The 24,833-nt window shown below is 37.0% G+C and overlaps 12 protein-coding genes across 12 annotated transcripts; 7 read left to right on the top strand and 5 right to left on the bottom strand.

The window, feature by feature from the left end:
- The first annotated feature begins 61 nt into the window (after positions 1 to 61).
- SOCG_02285 (CAMK/CAMKL/GIN4 protein kinase Cdr2) lies at positions 62 to 3,480 on the top strand. Its single transcript, XM_013160779.1, has one exon. It carries the CDS (start codon positions 437 to 439, stop codon positions 2,771 to 2,773), a length of 2,337 nt encoding a protein of 778 aa, XP_013016233.1. The 5' UTR covers positions 62 to 436; the 3' UTR covers positions 2,774 to 3,480.
- Positions 3,481 to 4,968: 1,488 nt separating this feature from the next.
- Positions 4,969 to 6,486, top strand: SOCG_02287 (rho guanine nucleotide exchange factor). Its single transcript, XM_013160780.1, has 2 exons — positions 4,969 to 5,265; positions 5,322 to 6,486. Exons 1-2 carry the CDS (start codon positions 5,047 to 5,049, stop codon positions 6,111 to 6,113), a joined length of 1,011 nt encoding a protein of 336 aa, XP_013016234.1. The 5' UTR covers positions 4,969 to 5,046; the 3' UTR covers positions 6,114 to 6,486.
- Positions 6,341 to 7,435, bottom strand: SOCG_02288 (SAGA complex subunit Sgf11). Its single transcript, XM_013160781.1, has 2 exons — positions 7,084 to 7,435; positions 6,341 to 7,007 (listed from the first exon to the last, which is right to left on the bottom strand). Exons 1-2 carry the CDS (start codon positions 7,114 to 7,116, stop codon positions 6,681 to 6,683), a joined length of 360 nt encoding a protein of 119 aa, XP_013016235.1. The 5' UTR covers positions 7,117 to 7,435; the 3' UTR covers positions 6,341 to 6,680.
- Positions 7,436 to 7,529: 94 nt separating this feature from the next.
- SOCG_02289 (F-box/WD repeat protein Pof1) lies at positions 7,530 to 11,087 on the bottom strand. The gene has a single exon (XM_013160782.1). It carries the CDS (start codon positions 9,615 to 9,617, stop codon positions 7,965 to 7,967), a length of 1,653 nt encoding a protein of 550 aa, XP_013016236.1. The 5' UTR covers positions 9,618 to 11,087; the 3' UTR covers positions 7,530 to 7,964.
- A 180-nt stretch (positions 11,088 to 11,267) lies between these two features.
- Positions 11,268 to 11,724, top strand: SOCG_02290 (uncharacterized protein; the record flags this gene model as incomplete). The annotated part of the gene is made up of 2 exons (XM_013160783.1): positions 11,268 to 11,631; positions 11,681 to 11,724. The coding sequence occupies 2 exons, from the start codon at positions 11,268 to 11,270 to the stop codon at positions 11,722 to 11,724; spliced, it is 408 nt and encodes a 135-aa protein (XP_013016237.1).
- A 280-nt stretch (positions 11,725 to 12,004) lies between these two features.
- SOCG_02291 (uncharacterized protein) lies at positions 12,005 to 12,940 on the top strand (the record flags this gene model as incomplete). The annotated part of the gene is made up of 1 exon (XM_013160784.1): positions 12,005 to 12,940. The coding sequence occupies one exon, from the start codon at positions 12,005 to 12,007 to the stop codon at positions 12,938 to 12,940; it is 936 nt and encodes a 311-aa protein (XP_013016238.1).
- On the bottom strand, positions 12,250 to 14,634 carry SOCG_02292 (carboxylic ester hydrolase activity). The gene is made up of 3 exons (XM_013160785.1): positions 13,431 to 14,634; positions 13,269 to 13,378; positions 12,250 to 13,220 (listed from the first exon to the last, which is right to left on the bottom strand). The coding sequence occupies exons 1-3, from the start codon at positions 14,334 to 14,336 to the stop codon at positions 13,208 to 13,210; spliced, it is 1,029 nt and encodes a 342-aa protein (XP_013016239.1). The 5' UTR covers positions 14,337 to 14,634; the 3' UTR covers positions 12,250 to 13,207.
- A 457-nt stretch (positions 14,635 to 15,091) lies between these two features.
- SOCG_02293 (uncharacterized protein) lies at positions 15,092 to 16,306 on the top strand. The gene is made up of 2 exons (XM_013160786.1): positions 15,092 to 15,311; positions 15,388 to 16,306. The coding sequence occupies exons 1-2, from the start codon at positions 15,173 to 15,175 to the stop codon at positions 16,233 to 16,235; spliced, it is 987 nt and encodes a 328-aa protein (XP_013016240.1). The 5' UTR covers positions 15,092 to 15,172; the 3' UTR covers positions 16,236 to 16,306.
- Positions 16,307 to 17,023: 717 nt separating this feature from the next.
- SOCG_02294 (high-mobility group non-histone chromatin protein) lies at positions 17,024 to 20,128 on the top strand. Its single transcript, XM_013160787.1, has 3 exons — positions 17,024 to 17,233; positions 17,315 to 17,373; positions 17,558 to 20,128. The coding sequence occupies exons 1-3, from the start codon at positions 17,104 to 17,106 to the stop codon at positions 17,684 to 17,686; spliced, it is 318 nt and encodes a 105-aa protein (XP_013016241.1). The 5' UTR covers positions 17,024 to 17,103; the 3' UTR covers positions 17,687 to 20,128.
- Positions 18,138 to 19,515, bottom strand: SOCG_02295 (TIM22 inner membrane protein import complex subunit Tim40). Its single transcript, XM_013160788.1, has 2 exons — positions 19,174 to 19,515; positions 18,138 to 19,124 (listed from the first exon to the last, which is right to left on the bottom strand). The coding sequence occupies exons 1-2, from the start codon at positions 19,466 to 19,468 to the stop codon at positions 18,520 to 18,522; spliced, it is 900 nt and encodes a 299-aa protein (XP_013016242.1). The 5' UTR covers positions 19,469 to 19,515; the 3' UTR covers positions 18,138 to 18,519.
- On the bottom strand, positions 19,687 to 21,526 carry SOCG_02296 (dihydroorotate dehydrogenase Ura3). The gene has a single exon (XM_013160789.1). It carries the CDS (start codon positions 21,192 to 21,194, stop codon positions 19,857 to 19,859), a length of 1,338 nt encoding a protein of 445 aa, XP_013016243.1. The 5' UTR covers positions 21,195 to 21,526; the 3' UTR covers positions 19,687 to 19,856.
- A 583-nt stretch (positions 21,527 to 22,109) lies between these two features.
- SOCG_02297 (ATP-dependent DNA ligase Cdc17) lies at positions 22,110 to 24,745 on the top strand (the record flags this gene model as incomplete). Its single annotated transcript, XM_013160790.1, has 3 exons — positions 22,110 to 22,192; positions 22,231 to 22,759; positions 22,813 to 24,745. The coding sequence occupies 3 exons, from the start codon at positions 22,110 to 22,112 to the stop codon at positions 24,529 to 24,531; spliced, it is 2,331 nt and encodes a 776-aa protein (XP_013016244.1). The 3' UTR covers positions 24,532 to 24,745.
- Between the last annotated feature and the right edge of the window lie 88 nt (positions 24,746 to 24,833).

Genomic DNA, 24,833 nt, shown 5'->3' on the forward strand with positions numbered 1-24,833 from the left:
ATGGCAATAACACTTTACCTTACCATATGTAATGAATGATGTGCATTATTTGATACTATAGAAAAACCATACAATCCAAGACTTTTTTTTTAGCTTAACAGAACACAAAAACATAATCATACTAAACTAAAAAGTTGTTTCTTTCATCTGTACACCGTTATTTTAAACACACGTATGCGCAATTTGAAGAGATTTTCCATGTCGAAATATGAAGATCGTTTCTAAACTAAAATGTGTTTTCTGATTTGATAAATTCATTAAAATACAAAAATAATTTGTAGTTTAAGTTATTTTTACATAGATTTGTTTAGGGAGCAGCACGGAGACCTCTATTTAAAGAAGATACCTCAAACATTCACCCAAAGTCACCTTTCCCCAATACCCCCCGGACATACTTACTCCTTGCTTTCCTGTATTCGGCTTGTAACTTTATTGTATGAACACAGTTTCAGAAGTTGGACCTTGGGAGCTTGGCCTTTCCTTGGGATCAGAAAAGCAACACAGTGCTCGCTTGGCGAAGCACAAGCAGACTGGGCAGCTTGCGGTCGTCAAGCCAATATTGGGATGGTCGCAATACACTCCAAGTCAGCAAAAAAGCATAGAGAGCGAGCTTGTTTTGCTAAGATTAATTGAACATCCAAATGTTTTACAACTAATTGATGTTATTACCCTACAAGACCAGGTCTATGTTGTCGTTGAGTACATGCCAGGAGGAGAACTCTTTGAATGTATGCTCCGCAAAGGAAGCTTTTCTGAAGAAGCTGCAGCGAAGTTCTTATGGCAGATCCTTTACGGTATTGAATATTGCCATAAACTCCATATCTGTCATCGTGATTTAAAACCAGAAAATCTGTTTTTGGATGCTCATGGTTCCGTTAAGATTGCGGAATTCGGAATGGCTTCTGTTCAGTTACCTGGAAACCTACTACAAACATCCTGTGGCTCTCCACATTATGCTTCTCCTGAAATTATTATGGGACGTCCGTATAATGGTTGCGCAAGTGACATTTGGTCTTGCGGTGTTATACTGTTTGCTTTATTAACCGGCAGATTGCCATTCGATGATGATAATATACGCTCTTTACTTTTGAAGGTCTGTGAGGGTCATTTTGATATGCCTAGTGATATATCTCCTCAAGCACAACACTTACTATATCGTATGCTTGATGTAAATCCTTCTACTCGAATAACGATGGAGCAGATACGTGAACACCCTTTCATCAGCTATCTTGCCAAACCTAATATTTCTATTCCCATCGTTTCAGCACCCATTCAACCTATTGATCCTCTTATTATACAGCATCTTTCTTTACTTTTCTGCTGTTCCGATAATCCAATGCCTTTGTACGAAAGCTTAGCTTCACAGTCTCCTCTTCTTGAGAAGACTTTATACACTCTACTGAGCCGACACTTACATCCTCCAACTACCGATACTGTAGATCGCAATCGAGCTGTCGTCAATGATTTACTTGGCATGGAAGCTGCAAAAAACTATGTCCTTGAAGAAGAAAACAAGAATATGAACATGAATGAAAATGAAAAATTGGTTCGAGGATCATCCACAACTCCATTTCCCACTACATATGTTGCTGATCCTATATTACGTCCGGCAACATCTGCTTCACCATTTTTCCCATCCATGACTAGTAATGGACTTAAATACCCATATTCTCTCAATAATCAATCTTCTGTCTTTCATCGTCCTGCCACGTCTACATCCGCTATGCACCAGGTACCTAAGTCTGTAACTCCTGGTCTAACTACTCAATATCCTCACATTCCTTCTTCGATACCAAGTCTGCGCTCAACCGCTAACATGCAGCATCCCTTTGTCATTCACAATAATGATCTTGAGGGTCCAGATAATCGCCGTGCTGTTTCCTTAGATATGTCTAATGATTATACAGGAAATGATACTGAACTACCACTAAAGTCCGCTACCCCTTTTCCATATACCAATAGTTCAGTTGATATGGGCCCTCCTAAGAGACGCGTAGTCTCTAGATTATCAGAATACAACGGCAAAGGACCAACGAATTATCCTTCCAACAATTCAGGTAATTCGAAAATGGCTCGCTTCCAAGTTTCTGAATCAAGTCCGTCTAACGAAAACCATATACACAATCAACCGTTGACTGGTCCCAGTTATGCGGCATCTCGTAGAGTTCGTTCTCCAAGTGGTGAACGCGTACTCTCCATGGACAGGGTGTCCTCTATGGGTAACTATGATTATATCAATGTTCCTAAACAACGCCGCCAATCTCTATTCACTCAATCTCAAAAGAAGGTTTCTGGGTCGCCATTTCAACCTAAGAGATCATTTTTGAGACGACTTTTCAGCAGTGAACCGTCCTGTAAATGCATATATACCAGCCTTAGCGCAGCCGAACTTGAATACGAAGTACTTGAAGTTCTAAGACGTTGGCAATTACTGGGAGTTGGTATCGCTGATATTTTCTATGACGCTGTGAGTGTTTCTATTAGTGCTCGCATAAAGCGTCAAAACTCCCTTAATTTGAAGGGGTTAAGGTTTCGGGTTTCTGTTCTTGCTGAATTTTTTGGTTCTCAGGCAGTATTTGTTTTGGAAAGTGGCTCTTCATCTACCTTTGACCATTTGGCAACTGAATTTCAGTTAATTTTCGAAGACAAAGGGTTTTTAGATAATCTATCACCTTCACATTTTCAATCTGTCGCTCCTCGTCCATCTTCGAGATTCAGTGTGACGAACAGTCCTTTTGCTGCTTTTCGTGAACGTCACTCTATTCAAAGTTGAGACATCCTTCTTTGATCATACTTTAGAATTTACGATTTGACTCCTCCATCGTTCGTCGTTCTTTTAATCTCTTACTTTTGACCTTTAATTTCTATGATACGAGTTGATGTGAACAAGGGATTTTTTATAAGTTTTTTTGTTACTTTTTGGGAACTAGCTACAATAATCTCTAATTTAATTTGGACCAGCAATGCGTCGTCTGCTGGTAATCAGGTTTTGATATTTTTTTCACTTCATTCTCCGTTACTTACGAAACCATAAATCACAGTATAAATCTATCTTTTCTTTCTTTCTTTTTATATAATCGATGAAGAATTTTCACTCTTTTGGGTTTACATGAAACTCACTTTACCTTTTTTTTGGTGTCCATCTAAGCACTGCTGTCGTTAATTGATTCCTTTTATTTTTCTTGTTATCGATCCATAGTTCGAATTACTTATCACTGACCACTAATTATTTATTTGCTGCTATATTCACTGTCCGCTTTGGAGTGAAATACAAGACTATTGAAGGAATATTTTCACTTATATTTTGCTTAATCTTAAACTCACAATAGGATAAAGTAGGATTAGGTATATATAGGTGCCTTTATATGACAACATGAAACTAGTTGTGTTCAGATGAACAAGTAAATACGAATAGCTTTTAAATAAAACACTATTTGAGATGGTATTAACAAAAAAATAATTCATAATGTTCTTCCGTTTTAGTCTCATCATCGAAACGTCCATGAAGTACACCTACATCTACAGATCTCATCCGAATTCTGACAACGTGTGTAAGCACCTTATTCAGAACTGGTAGAATATATTTCGAAGAAGATGTCTCAAGTAGAATTACAAACCAGTTTAGTAAGAATACTACACGGATAACTGAAACTAATGTTCAATAGGGAAAAATACTGCTTGAGCTTTACACCGAACACGCTCCAAAAGTATGTTCAGAAATTATAAGCTAGTTACTGTAGTTTGAGTTAAGGACTAATTTTTTTTATTTGGAAAGACTTGTCAAAACTTTTACACCTTGGCGAAAGAAGGATATTACGATGGTATTCTTGTAAGTACACATGTCAAGAGTTTCGTTTATGCAAATTCACGAAAAATCCAGGACAGGAGATAATTTTTTTTTAATTAGGTTAATGTTTTATATCAAGATCGCTAACATCAATTTAGTTCCATAGAGTAATTCCTGATTTTATGATTCAAGGAGGAGATCCTACCGGCACTGGACGAGGCGGTACTTCTATATATGGGTAAGAATGACTTTTATATCTACATAATTCTTTTGAGAATTTCTTCTCACGAATTAGTGATTCATTTGAGGATGAAATTCATCCTGAGTTGCACCATACAGGAGCTGGTATATTGTCTATGGCTAATGCTGGACCAAATACAAATGGATCTCAAGTAAGTAATATTTTTTATTTTTTGTAGTTTTATTTTTACTTGGGCTAATGAGTAGTTTTTTATTACATTGGCACCCACTCCTTGGTTGAATGGTAAGCATACAATTTTTGGACGAGTCCAAAGCGGATTGGGAGTATGCAAGAGAATGGGTCTTGTCCGAACAGATGCATCTGACCGCCCTGTTGAACAAATTCGGATTCTGAAAGCTATTGCACTTTGAAATAAAGGTGGTTTCTGATGAAAGCTTCTTTTATTATGCTTCATTTATATTAAGAGAAATACATGCTTTATTTTAATTTTTTTTCTCTCATTCCATAAGGTATTGTTAGGTTCAGGAAAGGCAAAACGAGGAATCTACTATAACTTCTACGTCGCAGATAAAAAATGAGAAATTGTATATTAAAAGTGGCCAAATGAGGATTCAATCAGGAAAATGTTTTTCTTTGATTTTTTTTACTTCCCTAAAATATACCGAATATGGTTATTATGGATGCCTGGCAACATCTGACCTATCTTGGTTTTGATGAATTCAAGAACGAGAAGATTTCATGGAATTAAGAATATGCTGTTGTGAACTACTTTATTTCTTTTTATTCTGTCTTATCGTTTCCATTTGTTCTTTCCTATAACTTTTTCATTGGAAGTTTCACTAGGGACATTTCAGTGATACAAATAGTGTTAGAAACAAATAGAAAGAATAGTTGATATTTTGGTAAGTAATCTCTTGAATTCCCATGAATATTATTAATGCTCCATATATTGTAAATCTAGCAAGAACTGGCATTTACGGTGCTTGAAGGTAACTCCCTAAACAGTAATATTTGGTAGCTGCTGGGGAAAGGTTGTGTCGTTCCCATTTAGTGCAAGATGGCATTCTTGGAAGGAATGCGTATTTTTCGCTCGTTAACACGAGGAAAAATATTTCAAAAAGAATTAAAAAAGGCTAATCTACAAAAGGAAACAGGCCCTTTGGCTCTTGTTGAAACGAGAAGCGTAAAATCACCACAAACAGAATATGCGAGTGTTTTGAAAGAATTGACAAGCAGTGAGCTGAAATACGTATTGGAACTAAGAAGAATTTATAACGTAATGAAAACTGTTTCTACCAAGGCGCAAGTTGAACTAACACTGTTTTTGTTTAGGAAATTATACTTCCCATCAAGAGCAAAAACATGAGCCAAGAAGCAGTAGGGATTTGCACATGCGTTAAAACACTTATACGATTTCATGGACTTTTGTATAATGAAATGATGGTTACCAAATCACCAGTATTGCTTCTTTCAAAATATCTACAAGTGTTTCGTGATGTTTATCAAATGTACACAATAAATTTGGCTGGAGTTTATGAAATTGAAAAAGCTGCTTCTCCATTTACTATTTGTGGAAATCGATTACTTATTCCACTGCAACATCTTATGCGATATCCAATGCACTTATCAAGAATCTGTAAATTGCTCCAAAAACACACTTGGTTGGAGAAAAATTTATATTTATTTGTGCAAACCTTAGATGGGTTTAAACAGCTCTGTGTCTTCTTAGACGAAGAAAGAGGCCGTGATGAAGGTAACCATCTCCTAAAGGATCTTTGCAAAGACCAAGGCGTAGCGCTTGATATTCCACGTCATATTCGATTTAAAGGAATGATTGTTGTCGCTAAACCGTATATTTATGACTTTGACGCTTGCGTCTTTTGCGACGATGGTTTGATCGTTTGGACAAAACTTATAGACGGCAAAGAGATGATTTCCATCTCTATTGAACAATGTATGTATGTGTCACAATTATCTTTTTCTGTAGTAATTGTGACTCTAAGTTCTGAGGGACAGCTTTTCAAACGACATTTAGCCTTGCATACCTTGGCCTCATCCATTTTCCTCAAATGGTATCAACAGAGGAGCAAAAAGAATAACCCGAAATTAACTGCCTCCTGCTAAAACATTATTAACCAATGAAACACAAACCAGGAACCTTTTTATCCCGTATTTCTTTATTTCTTTCATTTTTTTTGAAGTTTTTTTATTAAAGTGAAAGTGAAAACTGACTGCTGCTATATTTACAGCTTTTGAAACTATTTATTATCACTTATTTGTTGGCTGTATTACTACTTTTTTTTTTTTTTTCTTTCTCTTTTATTCTCGCTTAAAAGAATGAAACATTTAACGACAAAATTCCTATAGATTCAAACTACGTTAGTTACCTTCTTCACTCTCTTCTTTCTTCCTTTTTCTTTTTTATGTTTCTTAATTATTGCTAGTCCAATTTAATAAAAAACTGTCGGTTTTCATCATTAACATTTTGGTCTTTAACCTTTTGATTCATTGGTGAAACAAATATTCACAAGAGTTTTATGCACAAGACAAAGAAACTTATTGAACGTAAGAACAACTAGGCATACAAAATCTTATAACTGTTACGTCTTCTTCTTTCGCCTTTCTTGTGTCTAAAGCGGTCGTACTTTACATCAACTAGTAACAGTAGTCATTTTCATCATAAAAGTTCATTTATTCATCATCATTGGCACTGTCTCCTTCAAGAAGACTAGCATAAGACGTAGCCGATGAAAGCGAGCGACCTTTGCATTTCTCCATATGTGCCGCATATCGAGAAGCAGCTATTTCACGCCGACAAGAAAGACATTGATAGTAAGGTATACTAGACGGTGTTTGGACATTGTTTGCATAAATATCGAAGCCTGGCTTGGTACAATGCTGTCGACAATAGGTATTACATCTCTCACATTTTTGTAAGGCAAGTTTACTCATCCTATGAATCTTTTGAGTTAATTCATGAGTGTAATCCCGAAGCAAGTCTTCAAATATAGTACATGACTAAGTATAGAAAGTTAGTTAGACAAATAATACGACGTATTAAAGTAAAAATCAGTATTACAGATCAACAACTTACAATTGCTGCAAGGGAGCTAGGTTGCACACTCATAATAATTATCAATTGCTCAACGCGGGTTTTAAACGCTTTCCAATGATGAAACAAAGCAGATTTTTAGAGAAACAAAAAACAATCAGATCAAACGTGTACTTGCCACACCCTTAAGAATTTTTTCTTTTTCCTTTTCCTTTTTTGTTTTTGATACTTAGTATAGTTTAAATGTCAAGAAACAAGTTATCCAAATTTTCTTGAAAAATAACGATTGGCAAGACATACTACAATACTAAATTTTTACATAGATTAAAAAAATTAAAAGTTCTCAAACAATAAGAAACAGTAAATAACTTGATTTTATGAGATGCTTGCAAACCACTGAATCTCAATTTAGTAATAAATAAAACTTATAACATAGATGCTGATTATTCTTTTTCATAGATGCTACTTAATTTCTACAAGGATATGATTCCCAGTTACTTACAATCATCGCATATTTTTTAAAGCTAAATAGATTTCTATAAAATATTAAGAAATGCAAATAAAATACAACGATTCTCCTAGCCTTCGCAAAGAGAAAAACAAAACAAAGCAAACGTAATTATAATTGATAAACAGCATATTGAACTCTTCCAAATAAATAGTAAATTGTCGAAGAGCCAAGCAACATTAACATAGACAACAATTAAAGGCTTAAAGTTAGTATAATAACTATTCTTAGAGCCACAAATGAACGAAGATATATAAAATAGATTAGGAACGTAATTAATCGGTAACCAAACGACACGCCTGCAAATCGCAGAAGCTCGCATAAACATCCAACAAAAGAGAGCCAGCCTTTACAGTAACATGGTGGGTTGTTTTTAAGCAAATTTTTTAACTTTTTTCAAAAACCTAACTTTTTGTTACAGACCAACACCATTAGCGGGTACTTCAGATATAGAATAACCATTATACTCATCAGGCACAGTCTGGATTATCGCTGTGGGAGTGCGGACAATAGAATCAGCCGCCTTGTTAACGACAAAAGGAGACAATTTCGAATCCTTACCTTCGTCGCTCAGATTATTGAATAACCAAAGGTGGATTTTTCCATCTTCCGAACCGCTAATCACTTCGCAATCCCCCAGAGCTACAGAAGTTACCGGTCCAGAATCACTTTTTAATGTTTGAACACACTGACAAGCTTCCCAAACTTTGACCGCACCATCATGTGCACCTGAGACAAGACGTAACTGATCTGCCGCAATCTCCCAAACACCCTCTATGTGTCCAAACAACGTATGAACGCATTTCCACTTTTCTATATCCCACTGTTTAATTGTACCATCTAATGCACATGAGAACAATCGGTTACCAATGACAGATAAGCTTTGTACAGGACCAATATGAGCATTAAAAGTATATAAACACATGTTTGTTTCTAAGGACCACACCTTTATAGAGCAATCATCAGAAGCTGAAAGAACAAGGCCTAAGTCGCGATGAATTCGCACCGAATTCACTGGCCCCGTATGGCCTCTTAAAGTAATACGTTTTCCTCCAGAAAAATGCCAAAGTTTAACGGTGTGGTCGGCACTACCGGAAACTAACAGGGTGGAATCAAAAGATAAGGATAGAACGGTATCAGTGTGACCGTGTAAAGTAGAAATGCATTCGCCAGTACGGTAGTTCCAAATTTTTATAGTTTTATCCATAGATCCACTAATAAGTTTACATTTATCAAATTGTAAACAGGAAACGCCCCCGCTATGTCCTTTTAGTAAACCAATTTGACGAAATGTTGAAAGGTCCCAAAGACAAACAGTGGCGTCATAACTTCCACTGGCCAAAACATTTCTCTGAAGCTGAAGACACATAACTCCATCATTATGTGCATTAATTACAACTTGACGACATCGACCATGGCGCCAGTTGCATTCAATCCGACACCGTTCAGCGTATACTTCCTTCCAAGGTCGTGTTCTTAAAGGAGGTGAAAACGCTTTTTCTGTGCACTCGGGTAAAGCATTATGTTTTTCCAGGGCTGCAGATGAATCAATAATAGGAGCAGGTTCGGTGCGCAAGCGCTTTCTAGCACTGGTAAAAGAATCGTTATCTGAGCGTGAGCGTTTCGTAAGACTATCATAACGTTTTTGTATGGATGCCTTCGTTGCATAAAGTAACTTTCGTTCTAACAAAGGTAAACCCCAACCACATTTTTCACACTTTCGATTGATATGCTGTTCACACATTCGATGCCATATAATGTCATCATCGGCAAGTTCCTTCCATTGCTTACATACCTGAGCTGCATGGCATAAGCTACGAGCATCTAAAAAGGTCAAAATACGGAAAGAGATTTCGGGAGGAAGAAGGGATATGAAATCGAGGCGAACAAGGGTATCTAAAGTACTAGAAGCAAAGGATAATAGAGAAGGACAGCAGTGATTTAATAAATGACTTAAAGCGACTTTTCGTTCTTGTATAGACGAATCTGAAAATGTTGAGCATATCGTATTTACTCGATGACGGCCAGCATCATCGAGTTTTACTAGATCATCATTCATATTTTGCATACAGTAAAACGATATATTAGATGTGTATCCCACTCTTTTGAAATTGCTCTATTCAACAATTCGGAGGCGATAGTATTTTAAGGAAGATAGACGGCAGAAACCTTAAAAACGAAAAGGAAATTAAGTGAAAAACAAACTAAGTTTTTTAGTTTTTCTGTAGTTAATCCATTCACAAATACAATGAAGCTTAAGCTCCGAGAATCTGTTTCGTCGTCTGTAACAAACCAAAACAGGAAAAAGACAAGTGATTCTTAAAGCTTCCAAAGCTTAAAAGATTTTATAAACAAAAATACCTTATCTTCAATGGAAAACTGCTCAATTCAGGGAATAAATATGCACACCGTAATAACTTTTTTTTACTTCTTCAAACGTGTAGGTTCTTCACAGATCAATATAATAACGAGATTAAATAAAACCAACTGATAAAAAGAATGAATGTTTGCACAAAAACAAACTGATATAGCTTTGGATAAATTGTAGTTTGAAAATACTGAATGTGGATGATGGATCAAATGAATTCGAGCCGAACTAGCGTGTATATACATTCATTGTACCCTCAGATGACAGGTAACAACTAGCAATCCATCCTCCCCAGAATTGGGTGATCCCAATAACGACGTTATTTCAGAAGCTTCTTGGGCGTTAGGTAACAGAATATGGTCAACCTAAGTCAATCACTTCGACATGTTACCTCGTTATGAACAAAGTCAATTGAATTGCACCATCTTCCGCGATGTTTGCGGTAAATATTCGTAATAAGAGTAGCAAACTTTGCGATCAGGAAGGACCAAACAATTGAACGGCCGGACAAGATTGAAGGAACGACGGCAAAAAATGTGCTGGTTAATGTTTTGCCAACTCTTTACTCACAAAAGAGAGCTTATCAGGCTGAATCCTTCGCATATTCAATCCTACAAACTTTCGTTTCAACTTCTTTAGTGGAGCACCGCCGCATTCGACTTCATTTATGATTTCGGTAGGATATTACCAAAACCCGTGGTGAGTAACAGACCGCCCCATCCAATTTAAGATCACGCATTAAGTTTCTATCACGCGAAAGCAAAGGTCCCTATTTCTGGTAAGCGTTTCCTTTCCTCATAGGAAAGACTGGTTATCGCTTAAAACCTATGGCTGGCTCGTAAGAATTGAACAATTTCATGAGTTATGTACTGAATGGAATTAGCTTTCTTTTTTTTAGAGAAAAGGTACTAGCGCTTTTGGTTATATTCACAAGAGTATTTGTAAGAGGCGTAAAAGAACAATAGCACGAAAAATAAATAGAGTAGAGGTATGGTAAATAATCGTGTGAACGAATCAACCGTTAAAAGAAGAATACCTACAGCAACATCAAAGAGTAATGTCAATCAATTCCTTTTGGACGACGTTTGTTGCATTCTAAAGATTTGTACTACATGGGAAAAGAAGAATACAATGTGGTTCTAGGAAAAAGCATCTAGGAACAATTCGGATAGCATTTACCACGCATATATCCATATATAAATACACAGATATTTTTATTTTTATCAATTGTTACTATCGCATATTTATTTTCTCCCGTTCAATCTATGCAAGCGAGTTTCATCCAACTACTTTTCAGTCTGCATCTACCCAAATACGCGCAGACGCGTAGCTTTCTTTTACCAAAGTCAAATGGAAAGGGACAAGAATGCAACAATTGAGAGTATCTCATCTAGGATTGATCAATTGGCAAGAAAACAACAAGTAGATAGTGTTTATTTACTGCGATTACAAGATTCATCGCTGTTTAAGATCCCTCAAACTGAACGCCCAAATGTAAGGAATTCTTTGAAGAAAGACTTCAGCATCTACTCAAAAGATAAATTTATCTTACAAGATTTAAGTAAAACTCGAGATTCTGTTGTTTCTCAATCTTTACCAGACTTTGTACATTTTGTTTGCAACGTCATCCAAACCTGCAAGTCATATTCCTCACTCGGTTCTTCTAAATTGATTCGAGTGACTTATGAAGCGTCTCAGTTACTTATTATTTACGGTAAGGTTCAAATTATGTACAGTCTTTGATCTGACTATGAGCTTTATAGACTCTGCCTATGCTATTGCCGTTGTTCAATCGGAACCAGACTAGTAATGGTAGCATCCACTGTTGTACTTTTGGTTTAATTTTTTAACTATAAATTGAATCTCTTCTTCAATAAATGCTCAATAGTTGTGTGTTTATACCCAAGACTTGCTTACATCGCTTTTGGATAAATTTGTTACCGAGAGTTGCGTTGTTACTTTCTCCTTCGCTCTTTCACTTAGTGTGGTGGTAGCACTATCTAAATCTTCCTGTAAGAAACACCCAAAACAATAAAAACACCTACTTTAAGAGTCCACAACAAAGGTTGGTCTTTAACCAAATCCTTATGTTGAATCGGCGGCTAACTATCCACCTTCCTTTCTACGCAAATCAAAACCCTTCTCCGTCGTGGATTTGGCGTTACTTTTCCCCTAAATCTCGAACTGGATTAATCTTCTATGTATCCTTATTCATACTTGCTACCCTAATTATGACATTCAAAACAATAAAGCCAACTTCTTCCCAGTGCTTCACACCTGTGTCGTTGATGGGACCTGATCCTTTAAGCAACTTAAACCACTTAATAATCATTGCTGGTCACGCCGTCTGGCTGGGAGGGTCTTCGAAAGGACAAGAAGATAGCGAATGGATCTTGGAACCTTACCAAAAAGGTGAAGGGAAAGTATTCGCAAGCCATATCTATAAAGGTTTGGAGCTGCTTGAGCAAGATGAGTCTTCGCTATTAGTCTTTTCTGGAGGACAAACTCGTCCAAATGCTGGTCCATATTCAGAAGCGCAATCTTATTACTTACTTTCCAAATCCCTTAATGATGATCCTCTGTTACTGTCGCGTAGGACCACTGAAGAATTTGCTCGAGATAGTCTTGAAAATGTGCTCTTCTCAATTGCTAGGTTTCGTGAAGTCACAGGACATTATCCAAAGAAAATAACAGTTGTCTCCTTTGAGTTTAAGAGAGAAAGGTTTCTAAATTTACATAGGGAGGCCATTCGTTTTCCGAGCGATCAATTTGACTTCGTTGGTATAGACCCAGAAGGCGGAGTCCCCCAAGCAAGTTATGAAGCAGAGAAAAAGAACGCTCTTCTCCCTTTCACTGAAGATCCTTACGCTTGTGAAAATGCTTTACTGGTGGGAAAAAGAAAAGAACGTAATCCTTATCGAAGACAACATTCTTATCTCATAACGTGTCCTGAACTAATTCCTTTAATTCAGTATTGTCCTTCAAGAAATTCAAAGTACTATACCGGACATTTACCTTGGTGATTCACTCCTGTCTCGAGTCGATCATTCTAATTTTATGATTTTAGATGCTGATGCTCTCATGTATAGATACTTTTTAGTTCCATCTTTTGTTTACGTAAAAATAAGACCGTTCTTTTTGTACATGCTTAACTAAAATATAAGAGGATAGTGACATATACATTTAATTCATAGAAAGTTATTTATTACAGCGTAAATCATGCCTTATCTACGCAAACTTGGATCTGTCATAACGGATAGACTAATTTGAAAGTTGTAGAAAACTGCGCATTATCTGATATATCTATTTTTCTTATTAGAAATAAAGCCTGAGAAATCAATCGTCTCTTACCTCGTGTGGTTTTCCACTAGTACGCAATGCCCTGCTGCAACAACTTCAAAGGAAATATTCTTTTGTAAGTCTTGATAAAGTTCTTTTTCAGAAGGAGGAGATAGAGAATCCTAAGACGTGGTATTGGGTTAGTAAAGTTGCCAATTACTTAATAAAACATACCTCATCTCCTGTTATAACTAAAGTAGGTACCGAAGGGAAAACAAATGAAGGCGTGAAGACGCTTTCAATGCCCATCAGCATCATCTTCCATATAAAAGTATCACTCTCGCGGTTCCAAATCCAAAGCTGCGCACGCTGAGACGGCGTAGCTTCGTTAGAAAAGCATCGGTTTACGGACGGACTTCTGAGGCCCTTACAACGGTCGAAAAGTCGGTAAAGGCTGAAAACAGGAGTTGGAATCTTCTGGACTCTTTGGATCAACTCAAGCTCTCCTTTTTTAAACTTATTTTTTGGAGAAAGTAGAACGAGAGCCTCGCATTTTTCTCCCAATCGTTTGGCTAACCGGGTAGCTATGCTTGCACCCATGGAGTGCCCGACGAGTACAATGGAGTCGGAAGGAAATATATGCTTTTCAATGAACTTTTCAACTACATTAGTCAAACCATTTGTTGTTAATTCATGAGCCGATCGTCCTATGTGGGAATTGAAGGCTCGCTTCGACAGTCCGCATCCACAATAATCTAAAGAAAATACCGAATATTCATTTGGAATAAAGTTAAATAGTCCTTCAAACTGAGCCATTTGACCTCCCAACCCATGAAGGAAGACGAAGGTTTTTGAGGGACGGCCGTTGTTTTTGTTTAAACTTCTGTCAACACCCGTATACAAGTAGTATGCAACTTGATACTCATAGTCTAGTCGGCAGTTATCTTCAACACTCTTGGATAAATCAGTAGCCATGAATAAAGAATTAGGGTCAATCCGCTTTTTTGAATTAGAACGCATTTGTTCTTTCTGTTGGTCAACGAAGCTTTGAAATTTCATAGCTAAATATGCATCATGGATATAAAAAACAAAGAATATTGAGATGGCTATGCCAAACACGGAGCATAATAAGAAGATCATGTCTGAATAAATAAAGTGGGTAACCTAAGCTTTCCGTCTCTAATAAATTGAAATATAAAATTAATAATGCTCAATTGATTTTTTATTAATAAAAACTGGCAGATTCTTTAACAAAACCGTACTAAAAGCGAAGTTCGTATCGTATACAATAAGGAATTCTAAACCGTCAATTATACATCCGAAATTGAAGTCATTTATATCAGAAAATCCAAACTAGAACCCCTCTAAATAGTATCCGTTTGCGTTGAACAATTAATTATTCTGTTGTGATAAGTTACGTTTGAAAGTAGAAATTTCGGTTCGCAATATGAGTAGTGGATTTATAGGCAAGATGTCTTATTAAAAGAAATAAAAGAAGTTTTTAAGATTATTAGTTTAATGAATGTAGCTTTGCTTTGGATTTTTAAGTATATAAAATAAAAATTAAAAAATTCCATGCACATCAACATGCAGAAGCTATTTATAACACTAAAAAAGGTGTTCAAGTACGTGTTATCATAAAATTAAGCAAAAGGAATTTTTCAAAGATATATAAAAAGTTCTACAAATGGGTTTCTTGCATTTTAAAACCTGTAGACCTTGCTTTTTGCTATTAGCCTCATTCTTCTCTGTAGGCTTGTCACGTCCGAAACTAACTTTTCCTGATGTTCTTAAAACACATAATTTCTGTTTTATTAATTGCAATGTATTTTTATTGATTTTTACTCAATTTTATATTTTTATGGAGCATTTGTTTACGTCTTGAGTAGGGTAGGGTTTACGCTAGGACCAGCAAGAATGAACTTTCTAAAACATTTCTTTACCAAATTCAATTGTTAAATTCAGTCATAGCCATCATGTCTGAAGAACAGAAAGAACAAGTTCAAACTGCTCCCGTAGAGAACCAGGCACCTCAAGAGGCTGTCGCAAAGCCTACTGAAAATGTTTCTGAAAAAGTTGAGTCTTTTGATGAAAATGGTGTTTTGAAGCAAGTCGGTAAGTACTTTTTTACAAACATGTTCTCAGTAAATTTTTCGAAGATATAAAGAATTTGAAACTAACGAAGATGTAGAATTTTATTTCTCTGACTCCAATTTACCTCGTGACAAATTCTTGTGGACTGTTTCTCAAAAAAATGACGGTTGGGTCCCTATCGAAACAATTGCTTCCTTCAAACGTATGCGTCGTTATCAGCCTTTAGAAGCCGTTGTCGCTGCTTTACGCAAGAGCCCAGAATTGCTTGAAGTCGATGAAGCCGGTGAAAAGGTTCGTCGTAAGGTTCCTATTGTCCGCCCCGACCCTTCTGCTATACAACGTTCCATGGAAAGCAGTGTATATGCTAAGGGCTTCGGTGAGGAACAAGAGGATACTCAAATTGCCTTGGAAAACTTCTTCCAACAAGAAGGTGGTGAAATTGCTTCCCTTCGTTTGCGCCGTGATGAGGATAACAAATTCAAGGGAAGTGTTTTCGTGGAATTCAAAACTCCCGAAATTGCTAAAGAATTTTTGGAAAAGGTCAAGGGATCTCCCTTAAAACACAATGAAACAGAATTAACTGTCATGTCCAAGAAGGAATACGTGGATATGAAGGCCGAGCAACATCGAAATGATCCCCCTAAGCCTGGCAATAAGCGTAGACGCTTCGACGCCTTCAAGATGATGGATCGTGAGCAATCTCAGAAGCGTGGTCCCAAGAGAGGAAGAACTACCAGGGGATCCGCCAAGGAATCCAAGAAGCAGGAAAGCCAAGAAAAGCAGGATGGCCAAGAGAAGCAAGAAGAGCCTCAAGGTAGTGAAGTACCAAAGAAGTCTGAAGATACCAACGAGACTGAGAAGTCAAATGAACAACCCAAGCCTGAAGGTGAGACTGCAGCAGCTACCGGCGAAAAGGAAGAAACTGCTCCTGCTTCCACAAACTAAAAATAATTAAAAGTGATTTTATTAACAGTTTGGAATAATTCATTTTGAGGAATAAAATGGTTAGTATGGGATAAATATTTGAGACGAGAACAGTAGACTTTTTAGAATTTCGTAATTTAGACTAGAGATGACAGGAGGCTACTACTTTTTAAGACTGTTTCCGATCATTTTTCTCTTGTCGGTACACTATCAATTTTCACACGTAAAAGTACTTTGATCTGTATCAAAGAAAATTATGCTACTACTTTGTTAAGTAGTATAGAAAGTTACCAGACAACCAAGCAATGAACGATTCAACTCAATTGATAATCCAACAGTTCAAAACAAATAAATATTTAAAAGGAAAAAAGAGTAGGTAATAAAAAATAAAGAAAATGAATTCTCCTTCCGTAAAAACAACCATTATTCCATACTTTTTTCTCAAATGTCTTTGAATTCCTTTGTTTACTACAGTACCGCAACGAACACTTCAGAAACCATATATATTCGGGATTTTGATCTTCAGAGTTTTTAGGAAAGAGGAAGATTTTAATTCTATATCTCAAATAAAAGAAAAAAATTTTACTATTTAAAAGGAGATAAATGCTTGGTTATAGATCGATTAGTTCCCATGGTGTAAGACTTACTTGAAACCACCACAAGGTACTTATGTGGGATATTTGGATAAAGCTTTATGTGGGGGTAGATTGGTTGCCTTACAAAGAAGAAGTGATTGTGAGGTGCACGGATGTTGTTATCAACGGATTTGTTTACATCACTGTGTGGGGATAAGAAGGCATACTTTTTAATGGCAGAATTATTCGTGCTGTTTACACTTAACTACTATTACATAGTTTGTTCCTTTTCACCAAAAAACGCGTCTAGTACAATGCCAAGAGCACCTAAATCAAGCAAAAAGAAAGACCCTAATGCCCCGAAGAGAAACATGTCTGCGTTTATGTTCTTTTCGATCGCGAACAGAGAGAAAGTAAAAACCGAAAACCCTGATGCTTCCTTTGGTACGAATTAAAATAGAACAGGTGTTCTTTTTTATCAATTGTTTTCATATTGGTTGGAAAATCGTTGCTAACGCGTTGTAGGAGCCATTGGTTCTCTTTTAGGAAAGAAGTGGAAAGAATTAACAGGAGATAAACGTGCGGTATGTATAAATAAAGGAATTCTTTAAAAAATTGTTCAAAAACATATGAAGTTCCATGCCAGCAGATGATTTTTTTAGCTGAGAGCCAGCTACACGACAACAACATGTTTTGAGAAGAGCAATTCAGGCGAGAGTTCGTTTAAAAGTTTTTTTTATATTCTTATCGCTTACATTCTATGAATAGCCCTATGAAGAGAGAGCACGCGAAGACAAAGATCGCTATGAACGGGAACGCAGTGACTATGACAATAAAATCATCAACGACGCCAAGAAGAATGCCGAAAAGGAAGAGAGCGAAGAGAAGAACGATTGATAACCTCATTCAATTTCTACTTGTTATTGGATAACTTCTGGCTTTTTTTTCCCTTCATAAACTATTCTATTTCTTTTTTTTCGATTCACCATAGATTTTTTCCTTAATTTCCTATTGGCCTCCATCGCACAATACGCTTCAGATCTTAGTTTATTTATATTGACCCTTCTCTAATTCTCTGTTGAGTATGCCCGACTGAAATTCGAACAGTGTATCTCCTCTTGAATGAACGCCCGATCCACCGTAATTTATTATTCAAATTATTTCCATTGGTTAATATTTCGTTTTCTTCTCCAGCTGAGTTTGGACGCTTCTCTTTTTTATTCGTTAATTTGTAACGCATTGCTTTAATTATTTTATGGAATATTGCTGCTTGGATGTTCAGTACAGATTCAATTTTATGCTTCTAATGAACTTTTCTCTCTCCGCCACCTTATTATGAATAATCAATGAAATGATTACCTTTATTACTTATGCTTTATGCAGTCACCGGTTATTAATGAAACCCACGACTACAATTTCTAACTAGTTTATCTGGCTTGAGATCATTTGTTCAAATAAAACATTATATCAACTTCGCTTACTATATGTAGCATCGTTAAGCTCAGCTATTTCATGCTATCACGTCCTCTCAAAGGGTCAATTATAGTAAAGTATGATTGATTTGGTTTTTTAAGTAGTAGGTACCTATTCCTTTTACAGAACTAAAAACAAAGCTTCATATGTTAAAAATTACGAAAATTCCCAAAAATCATTTACTGTTTCATTCGTCCAAAACTTGATAAATAATTTTATCGCTCAAAAACGCCATGCACAGAATTATTTCAAGCAAATTAATGACCACCGTTAGTGCTTTCTGTAGGTGAGGGAGATGATTCTTTGATTTCGTCGCTAACAGCCGATTTCTCATTTAAAGGTGTCTTAGTATCATTCGTAGAATCTTCACTTGTTTCTACTTCCTCTTTGTCGGTCGTCAGATCTTTGTACACTTCAGGATGTCTTTGGAAACAAGCTTGCATAGCCTGAAACTTTTCGAGACATTCCATGCCTTTGGGCTCACTTTTTGAGTAAACAAAACAACTAAAGGCAGACTTGAACTCTTCACCACAGGGACCGTGAGCCATTCCTCCCAAGCAGGGGCAATCCCAGTTAATTTCACCAGTCTCAGGATCAAATGCCGACTCTTCCTTGCCTTCTTCTTCGACTTCCTCCAATTGTTTTCCAATGGTCTCTTCGTCATTCAAACTTTTTTCGTCAGGAACCTCACCACTGGAATTGAAATTGTTTTCAACGTTATTTTCTTTTTGGTCATCTTTCATTTGTTCTTCTGACAGTTTGGGTTTTAATGCTTTTTCGGCCAACTCGTTCTCCTTTTCCTCTAACCTTGCTTCGATTTTATCTTCCGTACGATGTTGTTGCATATAGGGTTCATTGAAAGCTTTGAAAACGTTAGTAACATATGGGCATTTTTCTAACCTTCTTCTTACCTTGAGTTTCTGTTCGAACATGCTCTCCAATATAAGGCTCATTGTCTGAATCGGATTTGGAATCGTTAAGTACTTTCTTTCCAAGGTAAAATCCAAAGAAAAGTGATAAACCAGCTGCACCCGATAATATAGAGGCCAGTTGACTCCATGATGGAACAGCTTTGGCCCCAAAAACGGAGCCAGTCTGATTAAATCGCTTGGGAAAGCTGTTGCTTAGAGTTATTGTTTTTTTCTTTAATGTAAGATTTCTTTGAACAGAAGTTCTTAAAAGGGACGAAGCTTTTCCACGAAACATGGTTCTACTGTAATTTGCTATGGGAAAGATCGGATTACTAACGTCAACGATATATTTCTCAAGAACTTATTTCATCTTCGGCTTTTTGATTCAATGTATAAAAGGAACTTTTATTAAAAGTATAGCCAATTAATTACAAATATAAAATATGGTTTAGCTTAATGGGAATACTCTCTCCTTCATGCAAATCCAAATTATCTCGTATATACGAAAATGAAACGAAGTATTAAGTTCAATATTATTTCTATGAAGTATTAATAACTAATATTATGATATGGTGAAAGTATAGATTATTTTTTCTTAAGTTGAGGACCAAAAAGATATGTACATTTTAAATTCTAAAATTTCGACTTCAACAACCTAGCACGAACAGCAAGGTAGCAAGCATTTATTCTTCCTTACCGATGATATCGACCCAACGCTTTCCATTCAATTCTGCAAGAATCTCTTGCTTGATCTTATGGGCGACAACGGGTCCATCATAGCCAAGTGCCGTGTACACTTGAACCATAGAAGCACCAGCACGAGCATATTCAATGGCATCTTTACCACTAGATATTCCACCACATCCGATTATGGGGATGTCGGAAGATAAATGTTTACGCAAAGTACGGAGGGTATTCAAAGTAATCGGCTTTAAAGGAGGACCAGACAAACCACCGGTCTCTTCAACATGTTTCGTAGATTTCAGAGTATCTGGGCGTTGAATGGTAGTATTGCCGACAATAACACCGTCAACCTTGCACTTTTTCAACACAGCAGCAATGTCGGAAAGCTCGGTTTCGGATAAATCGGGAGCAATCTTAACTACTAGAGGAGGATTTGGAGCATTCAACTTATTGCGTTCAGTAACGGCAGCGGACAAAAGTTCGGTCAAGGCAGACTTTCTCTGGAGACTACGGAGACCAGGGGTGTTGGGAGAAGAAACATTAATAACCAAAACATCGGCATAGTTACCGAATTTGCGGACACCAGTAACGTAGTCTTCCACCTCATTTCCATTTTTGTTCTTTCCCAAGTTAATACCTAAATACTTGTTGGGAAGCAAACTACGTGGGACACCAAGAACGGAAGGATCCGTGTAGGCAGCAGGGTTCTCGTCATAGGATTTCAAGAGTTCGGGCTTGTTTTTAGATATATGTTTACGAATACGTTTCTGTATCTTCTCGAGAATGACTTCATGGCCTTCTGAGTTGAATCCATAGCGGTTAACCACGGCCAAATCGGGCTTCAAGCGAAAGTATCTGGGTTTAGGATTACCAGGTTGAGGTAAAGGAGTAACCGAACCAACTTCAAGATACGAAAATCCAAAATTCAATAAGCCAGGTATAGCATCAGCTTGTTTGTCAAAACCAGCAGCTAAACCGACGGGATTTGAGAATTTCTTTCCCCAGAGTTCTACAGCTAAAGCTTGATCGTCAGGAGTAAAATCACGAGGGGTAATGCCCCAAGAAGCAGCCATGACAGCGACACTGTGAGAGAATTCTGGAGAAGTAAAAGCATGAAATAGTGGCATTTCAATGCGTCCATGAATGAAGCTTCGAACATCGGAAATGTCATAAATTATCCAACCAGCAGAGAAACTGGTAATCAAGCTCAGAAGTTTCCAATGACGTTGATAAAAGGGTAGTTTGGAAGAAGGAGAGTGTAAGTTCGACTGGAAACACTTACCACCCTGTTTGAACACATTTCTAGAAAGAAGACGATAGGCGCTACGGGACAACATATTCGCGAATACTAGTGAACAACAAAAGTCAAAGTTAAAATATGAGTATTCAACCTAAAATCCAAAAAAAAAAGAATTAAATGTTTAGAAAAAGATATCAAATAAAGGGAATTGGTAGCAATGGCTGACGTTCCAATTCGGTTGCCTTCAAAGAGGAAATCGTAGCGATGTCTCAAACGAATTTTCAGATGAAAGCTAACGAGTAAATAAAGAAATGAAGGTGAACTGTCAAAGAATTGATCACAATTTTCCTAGACAAGTTCAAACTTCAATGCCAGCAGAGGTATAGGCTCTGAGAGAGAATGATAGTTGCAATCGCACCACAATGTTTGTCGTTACCGTATGTGAAGTAACAAAACGAGATTGGGAGGACTGAAAATCGGTTGAATCTGCATTGCAAGGAATAATTAAATTGTATTTATTTTCTAATAGTAAAGAAAAATCCATATTAATTTAAGAAGCAACATAGCATAAGTAAGTAGTCGTGAATTCTGGGACTTTCGTTTGGTCAAATTCATAAAATTCGGGTAAAGCTTACAACCATAAACAAGCCGATCTGTTACCGATCTTTTAGAAGAAATACAGTAGAAATCAATAAAGAAGTTTCTTTTTATTTCTGTGAACTTGGCTTTGCAACGCACAAAAAATAAACTCAATACTCTTGCCTCACATTGAAGTCATTCTCTTTGACAAAAATTATGCCTTCAGCTACTCATAAGCACATAGTTTCCCTTCTCAACTTCGATGTATGAAATACAAAAACGACACTGAAAGTTAACCAGAAATTCCACTCATTTTATAGATATTTTAGCAGTATATTTATTTACTCTCATTTGTTTACTCAATTGCGTGTTGGACCGTTCTACCCTATACAGTCGCTTTGACTAGCGTTCGGCTCTATATAGTAAATCCGACATGAGAGATATCTTCAGACACCTTCGACACTTTAGGCGGTCTTTGTGGTTCAAACCCATGTCAGGAAGACAATCTAATATTAGGTAAGTACGTCTTAGAAGCTTTCGTTTACCAGTGTTAGCAAGTTCTTCACTTTGGGTCCAGAAGATGCGCGTAAAAAACGAATATCCACTCCTCCAGCGGTTTCTGAAAATGAAACCACTTCTCAAACAGTAAAGGAGAAAAAGAATGTTACAGTGGCACTAAAAAATGAAAAATTAACGAATAACGGAGAGAAACGAAGGTCAGATGTGTTGGAAAGTTTAAAAGAGGAGGATAAAGATGCGTCAGACACTATGGAAGTCAAACGTTCAAAGGTCAATGACCAGTCCTCAGCCTCGTCTACTTCCTCATCATCTAATCCCATTTCTGAAGGAGATACTACTCCTTCGGATATTCCTCCTATTGCTGAAACACCGCTAGAATCTACAAAAAAACAGGAAAAGAAAAAGTCTCACGCAACGTTCGCAGACATGGTTTCCACTTTCACGAAAATTGAGAAAACATCAAAACGGTTGGAAATTATTGATATTATGGGTACTTATTTTTTCTCCATTCTGCGTAACCATCCCGATGATTTACTTACTTCGGTTTACTTAAGCATCAATAAGGTATTGTAGAGTAACAACTATTATTAATAGAAGATATACTAATTGGAAATTAGCTGGGTCCTGATTATTCAGGAATCGAACTTGGCATAGGTGAAAGTATTATTATGAAAGCCGTTGCCGAGTCGACTGGCCAAACCCTTCAACAAATTAAGCAAGCTTTCCATAAAGTGGGAGATTTAGGCCTTGTTGCGCAGTCATCGCGCCAGAATCAGCCGACAATGTTTCAACCTGCTGCACTAACTCTACCTTTTCTGTTTGATTCTCTAAAATCAATTGCTCAGATGTCTGGTAATCAATCACAGAATCGAAAAATCGGTCTGATCAAACGATTGCTGAGCTCTTGTCAAGGTGCTGAGCCAAAATACCTTATTAGAGCTCTCGAAGGAAAGTTACGTCTACAATTAGCGGAAAAAACCATTCTTGTTTCTTTGGCCAATGCTTGTGCACAGTACCATGCTGATAAGAAGCACGTTCAATTATCGCAATCGGACCGCATTCATGCTGAGCAGACTCTTCGCGACGTTTATTCCCAAGTACCTTCCTACGACATCATTGTACCTCAGCTCATTGAACATGGAGTTGAAAACCTACGAGAAACATGTAAACTTACCCCTGGTGTTCCTACGAAGCCAATGCTTGCAAAACCTACCAAGCAGTTTTCAGAAGTTTTGGATACTTTTGATCAAGCCACTTTTACTTGCGAATACAAATACGACGGGGAGCGTGCTCAAGTTCATTATACTGAAGACGGAAAATTCTACGTATTCTCTCGAAACTCCGAAGATATGTCTGTCCGTTATCCTGATATCATGGCGTCTGTACCCAAATGGAGAAAACCAGAAGCTAAAAGCTTTATCCTTGACTGCGAAGCTATTGCCTGGGATAAGGAAGAGAATAGAATTCTTCCCTTCCAAAAACTGGCTACACGTAAAAGGAAAGACGTGAAGTTGGAAGAAATCAAAGTTCGAGCAGGTCTTTTTGCTTTCGATATACTCTATTTGAACGGTCAGTCTTTGTTGGACGCTCCATTTTCAGAGCGCCGAAAGCACTTGTACTCAATGTTTCAACCAGTCACCGGAGAGTTTGATTTTGCTAAGCGCAGCGATCAACAGTCTGTTGAGTCAATCCAGGAATTCCTTGAAGAATCTGTTAAAGATTCTTGCGAAGGTCTTATGGTCAAAATGCTTGAAGGACCAGAATCTCGTTATGAACCGTCGAAAAGATCTCGACATTGGTTAAAGATAAAGAAAGATTACCTTTCAGGCGTGGGTGATTCACTTGATCTAATTGTTGTTGGGGCCTATCATGGAAGAGGTAAGAGAACTTCTGTATATGGTGCTTTTCTTTTGGGTTGTCATGACCCTGATTCAGAGACTATACAAACAGTTTGCAAATTAGGTACTGGCTTTTCAGAAGAGCAATTGGAACAATTTCATAAACAATTGAGCCAAATTGTCATTCCAAAGAAAAAAGATTTTTATTCTCATAGTGAGGCTCCTCCTCACCAGCCTGACGTTTGGTTTGAGCCGAAGTACTTGTGGGAGGTTCTGACTGCCGATCTTTCACTTTCTCCTGTCTATAAAGCTGCCATTGGTTATATTCAAGAGGATAAAGGGATTAGTCTTCGGTTCCCTCGATTTGTTCGAGTGCGTGAAGATAAAAATTGGGAGGATGCTACCACAAGCGAACAGGTTTCTGAATTTTACCGTTCTCAGATGGTACATAATCAGACTTCAGCTCGTGCATCATCGCCTAATGTAGAAGAATACTGAAGTAGTGTTGCTGGGGTTTTTAATAACAACCTAAAAATAGGTTAGTAAAATTGGAGATGTTTTTTTTTATGGAGATGCTGTTTATGTATTATGGAACCGGATTTTTAAATATAGTAATTCCTTTTTAATGAATATTTCTTCTTTTTATGTTTGCTTAAAATGCGTCGCTATGTTTTAATTAGAACGTCTACGTATGGAATAAATTAACGTAACTATACTCTTTTTCCATTGATTCCTTTTTTTTTAAAGATATTTCAACTCTATATTATATTCTCCATTTTAGATACATACTATATGAGTAA

Source organism: Schizosaccharomyces octosporus (genome assembly GCF_000150505.1).
Source record: "Schizosaccharomyces octosporus yFS286 unplaced genomic scaffold supercont6.1, whole genome shotgun sequence".
NCBI classification, from domain to species: domain Eukaryota; kingdom Fungi; phylum Ascomycota; class Schizosaccharomycetes; order Schizosaccharomycetales; family Schizosaccharomycetaceae; genus Schizosaccharomyces; species Schizosaccharomyces octosporus.